Source organism: Loxodonta africana, chromosome 3 (assembly GCF_030014295.1).
Source record: "Loxodonta africana isolate mLoxAfr1 chromosome 3, mLoxAfr1.hap2, whole genome shotgun sequence".
Lineage (NCBI taxonomy): Eukaryota > Metazoa > Chordata > Mammalia > Proboscidea > Elephantidae > Loxodonta > Loxodonta africana.
This window is the reverse complement of record NC_087344.1, coordinates 2,940,017-2,959,215: the sequence shown is the minus strand read 5'-3', so window position 1 is coordinate 2,959,215 and position 19,199 is coordinate 2,940,017. Positions and strand designations below refer to the sequence as shown.

The following is a 19,199-nucleotide window of genomic DNA, read 5'->3' as shown; positions in this document are numbered from 1 at the left end:
TAAATAAGGGTGGGAGCGCACTGGAACCTGGGGTCACCGGCAACCGCACTCGGTGGCCACCATGTTGGGCACGTGGTGCGCGCTGATGCGCTCCTCCGACAGGCTGATGAGCACCTTGCCAGCGTAGGCAGTGGGCACGCAGCAGGGCGGCCGCGCCAGGGCGGTGCCGCGCGCCTGCATCTTGAGCAGCAGCACCACGTGGTTGCCGTAGTGCGGGTTGCGGTCGGACTGCGGCCACCTGCACGCGCCCTGGCAGTTGTTGGCCTGGTAGGTCTCGGGGATGAGCACGGAGCTCTCCGCGCGCAGGTCCACGCTAAGCTCGCGCAGCGCGCATGGCCCGTCACCGCCGGGTGCCACCCCCGCGCTGCGCTGGGGTCGCTCGCGCCTATCGCGCGAGCGCCATTCTGCGCGCAGGCCCTGCAGCGCCTTCAGGAGCAGCAGCGCGCGCAGCGGCCGCGCGGGGCCCTCCCTGCTGGCGATCCCCGGGCACAGCGCCAGCAGGCGCGCCAGCAGTGGCGCGGCGGCTGGCGGGAGCCCCGGGAGGCCCCGCAGCTCGGCGGCCGCCGCCTGCAGCTCGGCGGCCACGCGGCGCGCCAGGCCCGCCGCCCACGGCGCCTCCCCCGTGGGGCCCGGCACAGGCGCAGCGTCCCCCTCGGCGGCGTCGGCGGCGGGCTGTGGCCGCAGCAGCAGCAGCGGCTCCTCGCCGTCCAGCAGGCGCTTTAGCGCCGTGGGGTCCGACAGGTTGACGAGGTCCTGCGGGAAGGCGGCCAACGCACCTGGGTCCAGGGTCAGGGGCGGCGGCGAGACCCGGCCCGGGGGGCCCCGCAGCGCGCGCACCAGGCGCGTGAGCGTCTCCAGGAAGGGGTCTGCGCTGCGCGGCGCCTCCGGCTGCTGGGATGGCCTGGGAGCAGGGGCGGGGTGAGGGGGCGCCAGGCGGGCTCCACCCTGGCCTCAGCTCCTTGCCAGCACCCTGGATCCCTCCCTCCTTCCTGAGCACACTAGGCCTCCCTCGCCTCCCCAACTCAAGCACTCTAGATTCCCGGGCCCTTCTTCCCAAGCAATTTGGTGCCTCCCCTCCATCCGACACCCTAGATCTCCTCCCCCTGCCCTGGAACCAGAACACGCCGGGCCTCCCCCATACATCCCCTGTACTCCCAACCCCTCCTTGCTGCCCCAAATATCCCCTGGACTCCTAACCCCTCCCTCCCTCCCCCATACATCCCCTGGACTCTCAACCCCTCCCTCCTGACCCCATACATCCCCTGGACTCTCAACCCCTCCCTCCTGACCCCATACATCCCCTGGACTCTCAACCCCTCCCTCCTGACCCCATACATCCCCTGGACTCTCAACCCCTCCCTCCTGACCCCATACATCCCCTGGACTCCCAACCCCTCCCTCCCTCCCCCAAACATCCCCTGGACTCCCAACCCCTCTCTCCTTCCCCCATACATCCCCTGGACTCCCAACTCCTCCCTCCCTCTGCCATACAACCCCTGGACGCCCAATCCCTCCCTCCCTCCCCCAGCACCCTGGACTCTCTCCCCCCGCCCCGCGCACCCTGAACCCCCAGTCCCTCCTTGGTGAGCACACAAGGCCTCCCATCCTCTCCTCACCCTCTACCCATCCCTTTCCTCCCCAGGCACTCTGAACCCCCAGAACCCCCTCCCAGCACCCTGGGTCTCCCTGCACCCCCTTTCCCCTCCCCAGGGCCCCACTTTGGCATGCCCCCCACCTGGGTGGCGGGAAGGGCACAGTGTCCACTGAGCCCTGTGCAGGCAGCGGCGTGGGCCGGGGCCAAGGTGGCAGCAGCAGCAGAGCGGGGGTCATCCTTGTGAAGCAGCGCGGGTTGGCACCAAACAGCAGCGCCTGCAGCTGGGCCGTGCCCAGGGCGGCGCCTGCAGTGGGGATGCTGCTCAAAAGCAGGGTCCTGGAGCAGCCCACTTGTCCCCCACCTGCCACTGCTGGCCCCTCTGCTGCCTACCGTGTCCACGTGGCTTCAGGGTCAATGTCAGCCCGGGCCTGCGCCAGGCACTCTCTGGGTGGTCCACGACCAGCACCAGGTAGCGGGTGTTCTGGGATGGGCAGAGGCCCTGGAGAGATGGGGGCCGCTGGAATGGGTGGAGCGCACCATGCCCAGCCCTATTTTGCCTGCACCCAACCCCCTGGCCATGGGCACCAGACCCTGGTCTGCCCGGAGACCCTGCACCTCTTCACCTTGCCGACCTTGATTGTGGTGCACACCCCCATGATTTGTCAGGGCTCTGGAGGCCCTGTGACTGCCCCGTGGATTCCCTGTACCTGGGCGCCTGGCAGCCCAGCCCCTGTGACGGTGGCCATGGGGCCTGCCCCGGGGTACAGCACCAGCAGCGCCAGTTCCAGGTAGCTGGCTCCTCCAGGCAGGGGTTCCTGGAACCTGAGCGATGGCGTGGGCTCCCACATCACTGTGGCCGGACAGCAGGGAGAGGGACACCTGAGCCACTGAAGCCCAGCACCCCCCAGGCCTGTCTGCTGGAAGGCAGAGCTCCCACCCCAACTGGGACAGCCAACCCTGCAGGGACATGGTGGCCAGGGCGGCTGACGGGCAGGAGCACTGCCTGAAGGTGTGGGTTCCACCTTTGTTCCAGGGCCCTTGGGGTCTCTCTCCGAAGGTGGTGGCTGTGGGGACATCTAGCACCCTGGGTTCACCTTACCCCACCCATGTGGCTTTTTTGTGGAACCAAGGATGGGAGGAAGGGTGCATCTTTGCAGGGCTCTGGCGGTCTGCCAACACCCACCTTCTCTGGGAGAAACCTGTCCCACTGTGGACCAGCCCCCCCTGTACCTTCCTCCAGGTGCAGGATCACCAGGCGCTGCCCTCTGGGGTCCCTGAGCCACGTGCCCAGCTGCTGCAGCGGAGCCAGGGCTGCCTGCCCTTCACCAGGGGTACAGAGCCCAAAGGTGGCCAGATCGCGGGGGCCCCAATGGGCACTGTGCACGGCTTCCAGGAAGGCCTGCTCGTAGCTGCCCAGGGCGCCCACCACCTGCAAGGGGGCACCACTCCCATTGCCACCCCTGCCCAGTGTCACCAGGCACAGGGGGTCCTCAGGGCTGTTCGGGGGCGGCCAGGCCCAGTCCTCACTGAAGATGAGGCCCCTGGGGCCCAAGGCCAGGTCCTCAGAGAGTGCTGGGGTGCTCAGGGCCTCTTGTCCGGGGGTTCCAGCCCCCAGTGCGGCCCCCAAGGCCGCCAGCACCAGGGCCAGATGAGAGAGAAGCGGTGAGGCAGGCATGGTGGTGCCGGGGGCTGGGCAGCCAGGCTGCTGGCCTTATATGAGTGCCTTAGTGCCTGGGTAGGGGGTGGGCCCTGGGGCCTGTCTCCCTGGGGACGTGACCTTGGGGGGCAGCCCTGTGCTCCTGGGAGCCTGCAGGCAGGCCTGGAGGAGGCGTCTTCACAGGGTGCTTTCTGTTCTATTCCCGGCTATCTTGCCTCTCCCTATGATACCGAACTGGGCCTGTTGACTGGATTGTTAAAACGATGTCCTTGACTTCTCCCTCCTGAGAACAGTAGGAAGGAGTGGGACTGCACAGGGAGGGGGCCGCCAGACCATAAACAGGTTCTGGCTCGGGTGTGGGGAGAGAATGCCTGAGATGGGGCCTGGGGCAGATGGGCCTGAACTCAGCCTGTGGGTTCCTCAGCTTGGAGCCCTCCTTCCCCCATGCTGTCCCACACGCAGGCACCAACAGGAGCAGGGCTAGCTAAAGCTCCAGGATCCAGTTAGGGAGTGGCCGCCCTATGCCCTCTGCACCCCAGACACGCCATTCCACTTCAGGCCATGGGGAGACTTTATTTAATCAAGCAGAGCACAGCACAGCTCCATATAGAAATAGCAAACTGCTCTCCGGAGGAAGACAGGGACGACGTGGCCCGCAGGGAGAGATGCCCCTCAGTTGCCCGGGGGAGGGGGAGGGAGGCTCCCAGGGCCATCGGAGGGGAGAGGGGGCCTCAGCATCGGGGGCATGGGAGTTGGGGGGTGCACTCCAGGATTTGAGGGGTGCACCCCAGGAGCAGGAGGGTGGACCCCCGGAGGCTGGGGGTGGACCCCCGGAGCCTGAGGGTGAACTCCTGGGGCTGGTGGGTGGACCCCTGGAGCCTGAGGATGGACCCCCGGGGCCTGAGGGTGGACCCCCGGGGCCTGAGGGTGGACCCCCGGGGCCTGAGGGTGGACCCCCGGGGCCTGAGGGTGGACCCCCGGGGCCTGAGGGTGGACCCCAGGAGCCTGAGGGTGAACTCCTGGGCCTGCTGGGTGGACCCCGGGAGCAGGTGGGTGCACCCCAGGAGCCTGGGGGTGAACAGCAGGAGTGGGTGGGTGTACCCCTGGAGGCTGAGGGTGAACTCCAGCAGTTGGTGGGTGCACTCCTGGGGCCTGGGGGTGAACTCCGGCAGATGGCGGAGGATGGACCCCTGGGGCTGGAGGGTGGACCCCTGGGGCTGGGGGGTGAACCCCTGGGGCTGGAGGATGGACCCCTGGTGCTGGGGGGTGGACCCCAGAGGTTGGTGGGTGAACCACTGGGGTAGGGGGGTGGACCCCAGGGGCTGGTGGGGGCAGCTGGGGGGGCCCTGGGGGCCCAGTGGGTGCAGGCCCCGTGGGTGGCATGGGTGGCAGGGGCAGGCCTCCAGGCGGGGGAGGTGGTAAGGCCTCAGGCAGCGGTGGCCGTGGGGGCAGTCCATTCATCAAGGGTGGTGGGGGCCGCTTTACCCCTGGAGGCCCGGCGGGGAGGCTGGGAGGTGCAGGGGGCTTCTCCATCTTGAAGTGGAACTGCAGGAAGAACTAGGGAAGGGTGGAGGGACGGGGCTCAGCAGGTGGTGCTGTACCAGACCCCGTCCCCATGGCCGTATCATGGGCCTCCTGGGACAACTCACCTGCTTGGTCTCCCGGTTCCAGTGGGTCCAGAACTTGCCCTCGGCCTTGTCGATCTCCCTGCTTGGCACCTGGGTGAGAGGATGTGCCCAAGACCTTCAGGACCATGCGGTCACGGCTGGGGCAGGCACGCAGACGGGGCCAGGCGACCCGCCCTCGGAGGCCTCAGGAAGGTCCCAGACAGGAGGGGCCTTGTCCTGAGTTGGGGTGGGCCTCAGTTTTGGAGTCAAACAGACAAGCTCAGGTTCCGGCTCTGCTGTACCAGCCCCCAGGGTCTGTGTGGTAGAGGCTGATCCCTGTAACTACACTGCAGCAGGGCAGAGCCAGCGGCTCAGGCAACCATGGGGTCCATGGAGGGCAGCGGGCCTGCCATCACTTCCTACCCATCTCCCACACCCCCAAGAGGGAAGCGACCCCAACCTGGCTCCCAGGCCACCTACCTTGAAGGCGATAGTCTCGTAGGGCTCAGCAGCCATCAGCAGGTACTGCCAGCGCCTGTCTGGGGGCTCGATCCTCTGCTCGTAGGCAGACATGAAGCGGTGGCGTGGCATGACACCCTCGGCAATCTCCGGGTAGTCGATCTGTGGGGATACACTGAGTGGGCAGCACCCTTCCCGGGGCCACCCCAGTGTAGGACAGAACCCAGGAGACCCCAGGGGTCACGACAGAAAGGCAGGGCAGGGCCTCACCTGGAAGAGGAGACTCTGCTGGCCCACCTCTGTGTCCCTCTGCTTGGTCACTGCAAGACACGGGGGCTCAGTCTAGGTGGCCCTTCCTCCCCCACAGCCAAAAAAAACCTGGGGTTGGAGGGCGCCCTGGGGTCAGCCCGACTCCACCCACTGTAGGCTGTGGGCCCTGTGGCTGGGCAGGCACCGGCATGGCTCCCGAGGGCTCCGGCTACAGGTGGGACACAAGCGTCCAGGGACTAGGGACGGCAGAGGAGGGTCTCCTTCACCCTATCCCAGAGCCCCGCCCACATCAGCCTCCACTCCAAGCCCCTCCAGTAAGCACCATGCTCCAGGGTGCTCAGCCACCTGACACGGTGGGTTCTGGGGGTACCCGCACCCCAATGCTTGGGCTAGCAACGAGTTGGGTGCTAAGGACTGCAGGGACTGGCCGTTCAGCAAACCCAGCTGGGCAGTTGGTGGAGGGAGCCGGGACAGGCTCAGGGGCATCTCTCTGGGGCCCACCAAAGAGCCCATTCATAAGTGGCGCCAGCTGCCACCCTGAACAGACCCACCTTTGTAACCGGGGCGGCCGATCTTCACAAATTTCTTCACCTCAACCTTGACCTTCTCTGGTGCGGGCTGGGCCGGGGCCTCCTTGGCTTCCTTGGCGGCTCGCCGGGCCCTGCAGGCCAAAGGATGGGGCGCTGCTGTGGCTCCCTGCACTTAGGCCCTCAAGGCTGCAGCCCCAGGTGCGGGGAGGTGCTGCCCACCCATGTGACCCCAGACAAGTTAACACACTCATCTGCATGGTACAGGGCTAAGACTGAGGGCCGGGGGCCCTGGGTAGGAAGTGTACCAGGTGTGAGGGACATCTTTCTCTGCTTGTCACCTTCCCCACTGTACTGCCCCTTACTGGTGAGCCTCTCAAAACCGCGCCCCATATCTTATCATAGACGCTTGTCTCGCCAGCAAGACACATCAGTGTAAAGGCAGTGAAGGGCACCCAGCCCTGGGTGCTGTGAACCCTGTCCTTGCTATGGTGACCTCCACACCACCAGCCAGGCCCAGCACCAGGGGCACTGCCCTCGACATGCCAGCACACTCCCTGGACGTGGAGCTCGAGGTCTGGGGTACTCACAAGTTGGTCTGATGCTTCTTCCCTTGGGTGTGCGCTAGGTAGCTGCCCTGGCGGGGGGAAGGAAACACACAATGCAGACAGCACGCAAAGTGGGTAAGCCTCCTGCCTCGGGCAGGTCTGCTTCTGTGTGAGGCGATTTCCGGTCAACACAGGAATGGGGGACACAGAGACCAAGGTGGGGGACCTGAACAGCGCCCAGACCCCAGGCCCAGTGTAATGAGAATAAATACACGGGACATATGCAAACAGCCCAGGTAACCCAGGGAGGGTCCCAGAAGGGTGTCTGCAACGTGGCAGGAAACCCAAGTAGAGCCAGAGACCACTGAAGTCTTGGAGACGGGGCATTATCACTTCATGGGTGCAGGGTCTGTCTGGGAGGTGAAGTTCTGGAAATGGACAGCATGATAGTTGCCCATCCAACAGTGAATATAGCTACCACCACCGGATGGTCAGAAGAGAAGGGTGGTGGGTCTGAGGCCTGGGCAGGCCTGGCCTGGGAGGGCTGGGCAGCAGGAGGTCTGAGGGCTGGGCTGGGCAGGAGGGGTGGGAGGGCTGGGCGAGGGGGTGGGAGGGTGGGGCAGCAGGATGCATACCTCATTGTTGTGGAGTGTCAGGCAGAGCTTGCACTCATAGGAGCCCAGGTGGTTCTTCATAAAGTACGGGTCCTGAACAGGGGACAAGGGGACAGGGCCTCCATCAGATACTGAAGTCCCCGCCATCCCAGGCCTGCCCCACGGCCAGAACGTCCTTTCCTACCAGGTCCCCACTACGTGTCGCCCATGCAAAGTGAGAGCCCCCCTCCACTCTCTGAACTGGTGCCGACCAGCAAGGCCTCTCTCTTCTTGCTGATCCAATGTGCCCCCGCAAGGCAGAAGACCAGGACGAGTGCCACCACGGCGTGTGGCCTGGCAGGCTGTCTGCCCCGCGGTCACTGGTGCTTGTTAAAACGCAAATTCCGGCTTGGCAGGGCTGGCCTGAGACTTTGCATTCCCCGCTCGCCCTGGGGGAGGCCGGGGACACTGCTCAACACCGTCCCATGCCCAGGACGGCTCCACCACAGAGAACAATTGAGCCCCATGTCAGCGAGAGAGACCCTGGTTTACTGACAGCTCAGCACAAACTACATAAGACATTTCTGTTGACAGTGTTTGGCTAAAATGATCTCAACCCAGAGGATAACACCCTGGTCCTCATCCCTGGCCCATCCTATATCTATATGCCTCAGGTTAATTTAAAGTTTGTGTACTAAACAAATCTTTGAGACACTGGCAGCCTCTGCCATTCTTGGTCAAGTTCCCCGCTCACAGACAAGGAAACTGCGACCCCATGGCTGCTGGAACCACGAGGTGGGGTTAGCGGAGCCTGGTTGGAGGGCAGGCTTAGGAAGAGCTTGGGAGTGCCCACTCAGTGGCCGCTGCAGAGCCCTGAGAGTGATGGGAACCCTCCAGCGCAGTGCCTTGACCCAGCCACTCGGGGCCCACCTTGTTGATGTCAATGGTTTCAAGGGCCAGCTGCCGCAGGCGCTCCCTGCGGTCCCGGTTGCTCTCAGAGGAGGAGGCCACACCCCCACTCCCGGTCTTGCCCCCGGGTCGGTGCTGGAAGTCCATGGTGAGGGTGTCAGGGTGTCAACCGAGCAGGAGAAACCTGGGGAGCAGAGGGGGAGGAGCTGTGATCTTCTGGAGGTGATGCTATCGCTGGTACCCACCCTTGGCCTGGAAGAGGTGGCACGCAGAGGTAACCCTGCTTGCGGGGAGACATGGAGCTGTCCTAGTCTCACAGCCCCACACGACCCCCAACAGGACCACCCTCTGACCTTCACCGTCTCTCCCAGGAGGCTGAAGGTCTCCTGTGGAGCAGGCCTCCAGAAACAAGGGGGCCAGAATCTGCCTGGAGCACAAGGTACCTGCCCAGGCTCGTTCCAGTGATCTTGGGGTAGGGGGTCACTTCAGCCAGGGGAACCAGAAGCCCGGAGACCGGAAATGGCAACACTGAGCTCACAGAGCCCCAAGTGCTGGGGCCAGCGAGGCCCTCCTCCAGGGAGCCCTCCCGACTGCCCAGGCCTGTGGCATTTGCTCCCTTCTCTGAATTCCCTTTCTGGTCGGTTACACTCACTCACCACCTACCTCTAATTCTATTTCTCTGGCTCGGTGGTCAGTTTCTTAAAGATAAGGAAAACGCCTCTTGGGTCCTTCCTGCTGGACACACAGGAAACAGTCACGGCCCATCTCTGGGCAAGGTGGCTTCCCTGAGTCCTAAGTATTCCCCTCCCACTGTGCACCCTGTGCTCCTTCTGGCTCAGCTCAGATCCAAGCCCAGGCTTGAGTGTTCCACGTATGCCCCTGGATTTTAGACACACGCTACCTTGTCTCTGCTCACGGGGACGGGCCAGCAGTCAGAGTGTAGTTGGTAGAAGAGTGGCCCCCAGAGAGGTCTCTGTACTACTCCCTGGGACCTGTGAATATGGGGCCTCCATGGCAAAAGGGACTCCGAACGGATGACGTGAAGGCTCTTGAAAAGGGGAGGTGATCCGGGATCACCCAGGTGGCCCAATGTGATCACAAGGGGCCTTGTAAGAGGGAGGCAGGAGGGTCAGAGTCAGGGCAGTGGGGACGGAAGCAGGCAGAGGTTGGAAGATGCTCCCCTGCCAGCTTTGCGGATGGAGAAAGGGGCCACGAGCTGCAGAATGCCGTGACCCCTAGAAGCTGGGGAAGATGGGGAAACGGTCTCTCGTGGAGCCTCCGGGAGGAATCTGGATGACACTCAGTGAAGCTGATCCCAGAGAACAAGTTTAAGTCCCCAAGTTTGTGGTGACCCGTCACAGCAGCCACAGGATACTCATATGCCAACCAACACCCTGGACTTGCAAGTCTCGCCCTCTTTCGCCCCATCAGGTGCCCAGAGCCGCCCACTGCCATGGCCTGAGCCCGGCCCGAGGTTGGCGCACACACAGCACACCGGCTGCTGTTCCCTGTCCCACCACGTTTGAGGAAAAAAGACACCCAGTGGAAAGCTCTTCGAGACACATCGTTCACCTTCCTAATCCAATGTCAGCCGAGAGCCTCCTGTGTGTAGAAAGGATGTGCTGGAGGCGTTGCCTGACAGGCCTGGTTCAAATCCTAGCTCTGACTATATCACCTGTGTGATCAGCGCACATCAGTTAACTGCCTCAACCTGTCTGTTCATCTGTAAAATAGGATACCTGTCACTGCCTACCTGCAGGCTTATGATAAAGATAAATGAGGTAACTACCACCAACCTCTCTCCCAGAAAACAAGTTACTGTACGAAGACACTGAAATAAAGTGCCAAACATTAACAAGTCAAAAAACAAAAAAAACCCAACCCCCCTGCAAAGTAAAAATGAGATGACTCAAACTAAAATTCAACACGAGAACTTGAAAGTAAAAGTCAAGCAGATTACTCATAAAGAAGAAAACGATGAATAAAATACGAGGGAAAAAAACGAACTTAGACACAGTTCCACGAAGTGACAACGGGAAAGCAGCACAGAATACTAACAAAGAAGAGGAGAACGTTATCCAGGAAACACAAGACCCTCAACAAATGCACTGTGAAATGTTACACTACCAAGGACGAAGGCAAAACCCTAACCTCTACCAGAAAGAGGAGCCCTGGTGGCACAGTGGTTAAGAGCTTGGCTGCTAACCAAAAGGTCAGCAGTTTGAATCTACCAGCTGGTCCCTGGAAACCCTATGAGGCAGTTCTACTCTGTCTTAAAAGGGTCGCTATAAAAAAAAAAAAAAAAAATTTTCTTTTTTATGAGCCGGAGTTGACTCAACCACAATGGGTTTTGTTTTTTTAGACAGAATGAAAACCAGTCACAAGCAAAAAATAAGAAACCAGAATGGGACCAGCCTTTTCAAGAACACTGGAGGCTTAAAACCAATGACCGTCACATTTTCAACCTAGAATTTTACACCCAGCTAAACATCTAATTTGGGAGACTAAGTGAGAGGGCAAAAAAGAGCCATTTTCAGACAATCAAGGACTCAAAAAAAACTTGTGATGTAATCGAGTTTGAGGCATGGAGAGAGAAGCTGGGGTGGGTAGGACAAATAAACCCTCATCAACCCTGGTAGGAAGCCAGGAGATAATGCCCAAGATGAATAAAATAAGACATAAGCATATTATTTACCAAATCAAAGACCAAGAAAATTGCCTTTAAAAACTGTAGAGAGGTGGCTTCTGGGAGCTGAGATTGAACAAGGGAGAAGGAATAGCAGGTTTTGACAAAACACTACGATCTTGTTGTTAGCTGCTGTCCTCATAATGCCCCACACGCAATGGAACAATTCGCTGCCTAGTCATGTGCCATCGCCATGATCGGCTGCAGACTGGATCGTGGAACCCACAGGGTTCTCACTAGCTGTTTTCAGAAACTGACTGATTGCCAGGCCCTTCTTTCTAGCCCATCCTAGTCTGAAAGCTCCGCTGAAACCTTTTCAGCATCACAGTGACAGAAAAAACTCCACTGACAAATGGACTGGTGGTGGCCTGGCACAAGGTACACTGGCCAGGAATGGAACCCACATCTCCTGCGTGTAAGGTGAGAACTCTACCACTGAACCTCCACTGCCCATTAGCTCCTTAATCCTAGCAAACATTTTCCCAGAGCTTCTCCCAGTTGTTCCCTGCTGCCAAAAGGAAGCTGGGAGGCAGCACTGAGCAGCAGTGCCCTGCATCAAGGTCTGACCACCTGGGCAAGTCATGCAACCTGAGGACCACCTGTAAAGTGGTGATGGCTAATATTTCCCAGTTGCTCTCACGGGTTTGGTTTTTTTGGGTTCTTACGGTGTGTAACGTGTATCACCCAAATGGCCTTTGAAAGGACAAATTCAAAAGATTTGAATTCCCGTGAAAACAGGAGAAGGAATGCCCCATCTCTATTATTTTCTTCAGAATTCACTTTGTTATTGTCGGTGCCCTGCTGGTGGAGTGCTTAAGAGCTCAGATGCTAACTAAAGGGTCGGCAGTTCAAATCCACCAGCCGCTCCTTGGAAACCCTGTGAGGCAGTTCTACTCGGTCCTACAGGGTTTGGTTTTTAGTCTTAAAAGGAGATTGTCAGGTCTTTCTCTTTAAGAGCAGCTGGTGGGTTTGAACCACCGATCTTTCTGTTAGCAGTTGGGCGATTAACCGCTGCGCCACCAGAGTTCACTTTAGATAACTTGTAATCCTCCTCTATGTTCCCATTTTCCCTGGCAGGCGATTAGCATCAACAGGTGGCCCAGCCCTATCTGAGCCATAAAGGTTAGAAAATTAACAATTATCTTCAACACTTCAATGCAATGAGTTGCATCCATTCACCCACATAACGGATCAGATTTCTTCTCTCTGCCATCTCTTCAGTGGGTTGCCTGTGATACATCAGATCTGATTTAATACTTACTGAATAGCAAAACTTTTCTTTTCCTTCTATTTTTGTGCACAGGTTTTCTGGGTTGGGCATAGATTTCGTTTTCAATAGTTTTCCCCAACACTTTATTTAACCCAGGGCCGGTTACCGCTGGCACCCCCATTTTACAGTTAAAGGATCTGAGGCTCCCAGGGATTAAGTGCTTCTCCCCCGATCACAAAGCCAATCAACTAACGGAGATAAAACAGTGTCCATAAGAGCCCTCCGTTACAAAGCGGCAGCTCACAACCACTGCAGCCGCGATTACTGTTACCCAGGGGCCAGACCTCAGCGGGTCCTTCCCGGGAGAGCTTCGAGAGGGAAGAGGGGGTGTCGGGCTGGCCTCGCCGGGCCGGGCCCTCCGCCGAGCTGCGATGCGCGGGCACCGGGGAGAACCCGGGTGCAGAGAGCCCGACTCCGCCAGGCAGGAAAGGGGAACGCGACCCGGCCGCCAGCCCGCCCTCCGGCTCGCGCCCCGCAAGCCGCGCGGCCCGTTACAGGCGCTTCTCTCCCGCATCCGCTACGCTTCAGGGAAACCAGGCCCTCGGTGGCCGCCACCCTCGCCCCGGGCCGCCCGCTACTCACTCGCAACAGACGCCGCCACCACTCGGCCCCGCGTTCGCGCGTCGCAGACTAATGAAGCACTTCCGGGGCAATCGGCGCAGGGCCTCGGTGTGCGCATGCTCGGCCCGGCCAGAGGCGCAGGAGAGACACTCGCGCGCACAAGGGAAAGGGGATGGGGCTCAGAGTACGGGCCGGAAGCCGGAGCGCGCGTGCGCACAGCGCTCCCGCCGAACTCTCGGTTGTCTTCAGCTTTCGCGAGGTCAGCTATCGCGAGAAGGGTGGAATGGCTCTTCTCTAAAACGTTATTGTTCCCTTCTGCCTTCCCCCTTCCTCCATTAAGGGCGCCGCCGGTCTTTGGGTGGTCCTTGATTTTGTCTTCACCCCGGGGCAATGTATTTTGAGGTGATGTAATGAGTAATGACTGTCCACCGGCCCCCGGACACCAGCGCCACGCACCGGTTATGGACGAGATTAGCAGCCCGGGGTAGCGCTCAGGGGCACTGACTCTGGCAGCACTTCCGGGCTGCGAGTTGAGACTTTCTTTGGCGCCGGCAGGGACGGCGGCCGAGAGGGCGGCGGTCTGGGATCGCGTTCTCTCTCCCGGCGGCGCCATGCGCTACAACGAGAAGCAGCTGCAGGCGCTATCCCGGCAGCCGGCCGAGATGGCGGCCGAGCTGGGCATGCGGGGCCCCAAGAAGGGCAGCGGTGAGTGGGCGCCCAGGGAGCTGGGGTGCGCGGTCTCCGGGTCTCGGGGGTCCGGGTTAACGGGGTGCGCGGGAGTGGCCCCTCGGCCACGCGCCCTAAGCCGGCTCTGTGCCCGCAGTGGTGAAGCGGAGGCTGGTGAAGCTGGTGGTCAATTTCCTTTTCTATTTCCGGACGGACGAGGCCGAGGTAGGGGCGCTGTCCGGACAGGGCGGGGGTCCCAGGGACGAGCGGGACCAGCCCGCCCTTGGGTTTGCAGTGCCTTGTTTGCCCCCTTTAAGCTAGGAGTCGGGCGCTGGTCCTGTCACTTTGCTGTCTCAGACTCCTTCGTGGAATCCGCCCCCAAGAGGGGGAGGAAACCCAGGCCAGGAAGGGGCAGGCGCCTTGGGGAAGGGTGACCTGCGCCCCCATCCGCTTCTACGTGTATCTCCAGCCCATCGGAGCCCTGGTACTGGAGCACTGCCGAGTCAACCGGGAAGAGCCCAGCGGCTTCTCCATCAGTGAGTGGGGTTGGTGGCAAGGATAGCCGGATCCCCGGCACTGACATGCAGGGGTCCCCGTCGTCCCCTCCCCAGGGGCCCGAGGCTCCACCTGTCTCCCCAGCCTGGCGCCACCGTTCCCCAGAAACAAGGGGCCATTGTCCCTGGCAGCTCAAGGTCAGGTTTCTTTCTGGGCGGCACACCACCTGTCCACCTGCCAAGGCCGTTGCAGGCGGGGTTCCTCCCCAGCGGCCTCGCCCCAGACTTTGCCCTCCCCATGGGGCCCAGGCTGGACTCCAGCTGTTGGGATAGTGGGGGGGAATGATGGTGGGGAGGAACCACCCGGCATCCAAGCCCCTCCCCCAAAGGCCACCAGAACTTTGTTTTGCTTGATTAAGCACTGATCTCTTGGGATGTCTTCATACTCGTGCGTTTTCTGGGCTCTCTTCTTGAGGTCCAATGTGCAGGGGGAGGTGGAGCCCGGTACAGGTGTGTCCAGCTCAGTGTGGTTTGTGAGGGGTGAGGCCAGGAGGACTGCCTGGAGAAGAGGGGTGGTGTTGCAGACAGGTGATAGCATATGAGCAAGGCCGTGAGGTGTGCAAGCTGGGGTCCCAAAATCCTGGGGTCAGTGGAAGCTGGCAAGTGGCGGGCCTGGCCCGGGCCTGGCAGTGGTGAGGGTGTGGCCAGTATCAGCAGGAAGCTGAGGCCTGTGGCCAGCGGGACAGACAGGCCCTCCCGCCCCCCCCCCAACCCCCGGCAGCCTTCGTGGAGGACACGGAGAGGAAGTACCATTTTCAGTGCTGCAGTGAGAACCAGTGTCAGGAGTGGATTGAGGCGCTGCGCCGGGCCAGGTAGGGGAGCAGGGGGTGGGGCATCAGCGGGGCGGGGCATCTGTGGGGACCAGCGGGCACCATGGAGCCGGTGACCACTCACCTCCTCTGTCTCCCTAGCTACGAGTTCATGCGGAGGAGCCTTGTCTTCTACAGAAACGAGATCCAGAAGATGACAGGCAAGGTGAGTGCGGGGCAGGCGGGCGGCGGCGAGGTCCTCCCGGGCCCAGGGCTCACTGTTCCTGCCCTTGCCCCCCTCCCAGGATCCCCTGGAGCAGTTTGGCATCTCTGAGGAGACCCGGTTCCAGCTGAGCAGCTTGAAGGCATGAGCCCCTGGACTGGCGAGGCCCTTGCTCAGGGCTGGATGAGCCCTTTCTCCTGGGTCTCCCCTGTGTAGGCTGGGTTTGTGGGGGAGGTGTTTTGTCTTCCCTAAGGCCAGGTGGGGTGCAGGGTGGCCCTTGTGGAGGAACGCACACGGACTGGCCACCCTTTGGGGCCGCTGGTGCTGTAGGCTGCCGGGGGGCAAGCGTCCACTTCTTGGCACCGGGCCGCCCCGCCCCCAGCTACCCCCTGGAGGGGCAGGGGGTTTCCCGCTGGCTGAATGTACAGTCAGACTGTGAAGCTGTGAAGGGCGTGGAGACACCACCGCCTGCCCCAATGTGAACTCACTCCTGCTGACGGGGGGCGGTGCCATGGCCACACCTCTGGGCGGAGCTGGACAGGGCCACCCTCGCCCATGTGCTCCTGTTGAAATAAACGTACCTCTTTTTCTACTGGTTGGTGATGATGAGAATGGGGGGGCTGGGGGATCCAGCCGTCTGTCAGTTTAGGGGGCGCTGGCTGCATGGTAGGGAGGAGCCCCTAGGCCCCGGGTGGGAAAAGGTCCGGACCCCACGGGGCCTCTAGCATAGGCCCTGATGGCAAGTGTAGGGAGAGTAGGGGGTAGGGGGAACCCTAAGATGAGTCCAACTCCCTGACACGCCCCCAAATGTGGGTGGGACCTGTGACACATCTAACCAATCACGTAAAGGAAAGGCGAGGGGTTTTTGCGGATGTAATTAAAGTGTCAAATTAGATGGTTTTGAATCAATCAAAACGGAGTTTATCCTGGGTGGGCTGGCCTAAACAGGTGAGAGCCCTTAAAAGTGGGAGTCGGCCCCCCCACAATCACAGCAGCTGCTGCTCTCAAAGTGCTTCCAGGCACAGATGGCCTGGGGACAGTCACAGCACCTACCCATGTCCCCACCCCCCACCGTGACACAGAAGAAACATGGCCTTGGAACCCATTTGAGTGGAAACAGGTATCTTTATTGCAGCATGTAGAGATGGCAATGCAGAGAGGCCGGCCCAGGGCCTCAATGGGACAGACTGGAACACACAGGGCAAAGCCACATCTCTGGCAGTCACAGAAAGGATGGGAGAGAGAAAGGCTACAGTGAGCAAGCCCTGTCCCTACGGAGGCCTGAGCAGAGAGGTGGCCCTCAGTGTGATAAATCAAGGTGCAGCAACCTTAAGTAAGTCACGATTCACGCCTGGGCCACGGCCAGGGTGAGGCTGGTTCCTGCGGTAGGCACCCACTGCAGGTCCAGGAGGGGGTCTGAGGGCCAAGCGGTCAAGGTCGCACAGGCCTTAGGGAGTTTTTAACTGATTCCTGAATAAGGATAATTTGGCAAATAACTCATTCCCCTGAAGTTGCCCACGAGCCAGCAGCAGCACCGAGTCCCGACCTAGAGCTGCCAGAAGAAGCCAGGCTCAAGGCCTCAACCCACTGCCTTTCCCTGCACCACCTTCTCCCAGCTGCCCCTGGAGCTCGCTGAGGGTAAAGGGCATTTTGGCGGCATTGGCCGAATCCGGGAGAAGTATCTAGTGTCACGTGCAGCACTGGGTGGTACACAGGTAGCTAAGGGGTGTGCTCTCACACGCGAGGGTCCCTGGTGGATCGATGCTGACCCGCATAGGCTCACAAGTGCCCAGTCTGTGGGCCCTCCCCAGACTCAAGTACCTGTCCAGGCTGGTCGCATAAGAATAGACTATCGCCTTTCAGGGGTGCCCCACACCCTGCCTGGCCATGTGCCCTTGGGCAGGTGGGGTGGTGGACTTCTTGGGCAGTGTGGACAATTTTTTTTAGCCTAGAGCCTCGCACTGCCGGGACCTCTCTTTGCGGGGAGGAGAGGTGGATGCCTCTGCTCCCAGATGACGCGGGGACCTCGCGGAGGGCTGAGCAAGGTGGTGCCGAGGGCTGAAGCAGCAAGGCAGCCCCTATTAGCTGAACGCCAATGCAGGAAGGGGGAAGTTTGAAAAAGGACAGCCGAGTTTCAAAAACGAGTCGAGAGCACCATCTTCAGGTCCCAGTGACTGTTGCTGGGGGGTGGGGTTAGAGGCTGAGGCAGCTGTGGGTGTCAGGGTGGGAGGGGGCACATGGCCCCAGAGCACCTGCCCCGCCCCACCCTGGGGAATCAGGACCAGGGGCGGAAAGCCTTCCCCAGGTCCATAGCTAGTCTGTCTGCACTGGTATTGAGCGGGTGAGCGAGCACCGGCTTTCCCACGAACAAACAGAACCCAAAACCTGAGCCCCACTTTCAGGAGGAAGGCACCCCCGGGATCCTTGAGAACGCTGCCCTGGGACAAGCAGGCACTTGGAGGGCAGGGTGCTCCCCCGTCCCTAGGCCATGTGCCGGGCCACCCCCATCTGTCCACCTGCCTCCTGCTGACCAGGCTCTTGGTTTATTAAGTAGCAAGGACGGGGTGCTCCCTGGGCCATGTGCCGGGCCACCTCATCTGTCCAGCCACCTCCTACTGTCCAGGGCCAGGGGCTCCCTGCTCTCTGGGCCCACCCTGTCTGTCCACCTGGCACCTGTCCTCTTGCTGACAGGGTCAGGGGCTTTGGCCACCACGTGCCCGGGACGTTGGTTTCTAGACAGTTCAGGCACACTGCTGAGAGGGTTCCAAAGGACCGGAGAACCTCGCTGACGCCACAGGAAGTACCCGGGACAGTTGTGCCCCCCAAGTCCGCACTAACACATCAGCTCAGGCACCAACAGACAAGGCTGATGACGGGTACGAGTGCTGGGGGGAGGCCGGGGGGCTGGCTGGGAGGGCGTTAGGGCAGCAGGGGCTCTACCTGTCTCACGTGGACACAGGGCCTCTGTCTGCTGCTGTGCAGGCGGTGACCATGGTCTGGGCCCCAGGCCGGCCCAGCCAGCCCCATCTGTGCACTTGAATAAATAAGATTTGTTTTTCTCCCCCTACCCAACTTTTTTTTTTTTTAAGTTTATTGTGCATTACACGATAAAAATAAATGAAATCGAGTCTACAGAACTTTTAAGCTTTTATCCCATCTCTGTAAAGTACCATCACGGGTCAGTGTGACTTCTGTACAAACACCAGGCCCACGTGGCCACCCTGCCCTGTGTCCTGAGCAGCGCACTGCCAGTTCTTTGGAAGGGAGTCCTCTCTAAGGAAGGGACGGTACATGCGGATGCCCCTCTGTGCACGAGCTGGCGTGCTTTCGGTACATGGGCAGCTCAGCGGGAGGCGTACACGCACAGAGACATGCATGCACATAGACACACACATTCTCACAGAGACACGCACACATTCACACAGAGATGCACACACTAACATGCACACACACACGGGCGCACACAGGCATGCGCAGACACGCACACATTTACACGCAGACATGCACACACGACATACATACACAGAAACATGCACACACTAACACATGCACACAGACGTGCACAGACATGCACACACTAACGCATAGACATGCGCATACACACGTGCACACACTAATGCACACACACAGAAATGTGCACACACAGACATGAACACATTCACACACAGGCATGACAGATGCAGAGACATGTACACACACGTGCAGACACACACAGGCATGCACATGCACACACAGGCATGACAGACATGCACAGAGACATGCACATACAGGCATGCACGCACATACAGACATGCGCACACACTTTCACAAGGCATGCACACACAGGCACGCACACACAGGCATGCAGACACAGGCACACAGGCGCACACACAGGCACGCACACGCACGCACAGGCATGCACACACAGGCATGCACACAGGCACACACAGGCACGTACACACAGACACAGGCATGCACACACAGATACACATAGGTATGCAGCCACAGGCACGCACACACAGGCACGCACACAGGCACGCACACAGGCACACACACGTATGCACACACAGGCATGCACATACAGACACAGGCATGCACACACAGGCGCACAGACACACAGGCATGCATACACAGACATACACATAAACACACACGTAAGCACACATGGCATGCACAGACACACAAGTGGCCACTGCACTGAACAGGGAGGTGAGTGCAGAAGGTCACATGAGCAGTGGCCGGTTATCTGTGGCATTCCCAGGCCTGCCACCCTCCCGCTGGTGTCCTGGGCTACCCCCGACCACTGGTGAGACTAGCACCCACTCTGCAGCTGGGAACCTGGACTCG

General features: G+C 60.5%; 3 protein-coding genes across 5 annotated transcripts; 1 reads left to right on the top strand and 2 right to left on the bottom strand.

Annotated features, from left to right (window-relative positions):
* Positions 1 to 33: 33 nt before the first annotated feature.
* On the bottom strand, positions 34 to 3,689 carry AMH (anti-Mullerian hormone). Its single transcript, XM_064280195.1, has 5 exons — positions 2,825 to 3,689; positions 2,302 to 2,444; positions 1,985 to 2,093; positions 1,736 to 1,898; positions 34 to 901 (listed from the first exon to the last, which is right to left on the bottom strand). Exons 1-5 carry the CDS (start codon positions 3,267 to 3,269, stop codon positions 34 to 36), a joined length of 1,728 nt encoding a protein of 575 aa, XP_064136265.1. The 5' UTR covers positions 3,270 to 3,689.
* Positions 3,690 to 3,804: 115 nt separating this feature from the next.
* SF3A2 (splicing factor 3a subunit 2) lies at positions 3,805 to 12,951 on the bottom strand. Of its 3 annotated transcripts, none has more exons than XM_064280196.1 (10): positions 12,703 to 12,951; positions 8,828 to 8,896; positions 8,186 to 8,348; positions 7,298 to 7,369; positions 6,705 to 6,751; positions 6,139 to 6,248; positions 5,588 to 5,637; positions 5,339 to 5,479; positions 4,901 to 4,969; positions 3,805 to 4,808 (listed from the first exon to the last, which is right to left on the bottom strand). In XM_064280196.1, exons 3-10 carry the CDS (start codon positions 8,309 to 8,311, stop codon positions 3,924 to 3,926), a joined length of 1,500 nt encoding a protein of 499 aa, XP_064136266.1. In that variant the 5' UTR covers positions 8,312 to 8,348; positions 8,828 to 8,896; positions 12,703 to 12,951; the 3' UTR covers positions 3,805 to 3,923. The 3 variants fall into 3 exon arrangements, with proteins under 3 accessions (XP_064136266.1, XP_023397031.2, XP_064136267.1); XM_023541263.2 differs by having other exon boundaries at positions 8,828 to 8,899; positions 12,703 to 12,755; XM_064280197.1 differs by lacking the exon at positions 8,828 to 8,896.
* Positions 12,952 to 12,971: 20 nt separating this feature from the next.
* Positions 12,972 to 15,465, top strand: PLEKHJ1 (pleckstrin homology domain containing J1). Its single transcript, XM_023541255.2, has 6 exons — positions 12,972 to 13,386; positions 13,505 to 13,572; positions 13,817 to 13,883; positions 14,623 to 14,713; positions 14,813 to 14,876; positions 14,956 to 15,465. The coding sequence occupies exons 1-6, from the start codon at positions 13,293 to 13,295 to the stop codon at positions 15,019 to 15,021; spliced, it is 450 nt and encodes a 149-aa protein (XP_023397023.1). The 5' UTR covers positions 12,972 to 13,292; the 3' UTR covers positions 15,022 to 15,465.
* The last annotated feature ends 3,734 nt before the right edge of the window (positions 15,466 to 19,199 follow it).

Excerpts from the sequence above, each read along its gene's own strand:
- AMH (XM_064280195.1), bottom strand. The coding sequence starts at position 3,269 with ATGCCTGCCTCACCGCTTCTCTCTCATCTGGCCCTGGTGCTGGCGGCC. Across the intron at positions 2,445-2,824 it reads GATCCTGCACCTGGAGGAAG|TGATGTGGGAGCCCACGCCA; the intron begins GTACAGGGGGGG and ends GTCCGGCCACAG. Across the intron at positions 2,094-2,301 it reads CTGGGCTGCCAGGCGCCCAG|GGCCTCTGCCCATCCCAGAA; the intron begins GTACAGGGAATC and ends CCATCTCTCCAG.
- SF3A2 (XM_064280196.1), bottom strand. The coding sequence starts at position 8,311 with ATGGACTTCCAGCACCGACCCGGGGGCAAGACCGGGAGTGGGGGTGTG. Across the intron at positions 7,370-8,185 it reads AAACCATTGACATCAACAAG|GACCCGTACTTTATGAAGAA; the intron begins GTGGGCCCCGAG and ends TCCCCTGTTCAG. Across the intron at positions 5,638-6,138 it reads CGGCCGCCCCGGTTACAAAG|TGACCAAGCAGAGGGACACA; the intron begins GTGGGTCTGTTC and ends CGTGTCTTGCAG.
- PLEKHJ1 (XM_023541255.2), top strand. The coding sequence starts at position 13,293 with ATGCGCTACAACGAGAAGCAGCTGCAGGCGCTATCCCGGCAGCCGGCC. Across the intron at positions 14,714-14,812 it reads GAGGCGCTGCGCCGGGCCAG|CTACGAGTTCATGCGGAGGA; the intron begins GTAGGGGAGCAG and ends CTGTCTCCCTAG. Across the intron at positions 14,877-14,955 it reads TCCAGAAGATGACAGGCAAG|GATCCCCTGGAGCAGTTTGG; the intron begins GTGAGTGCGGGG and ends CCCCCCTCCCAG.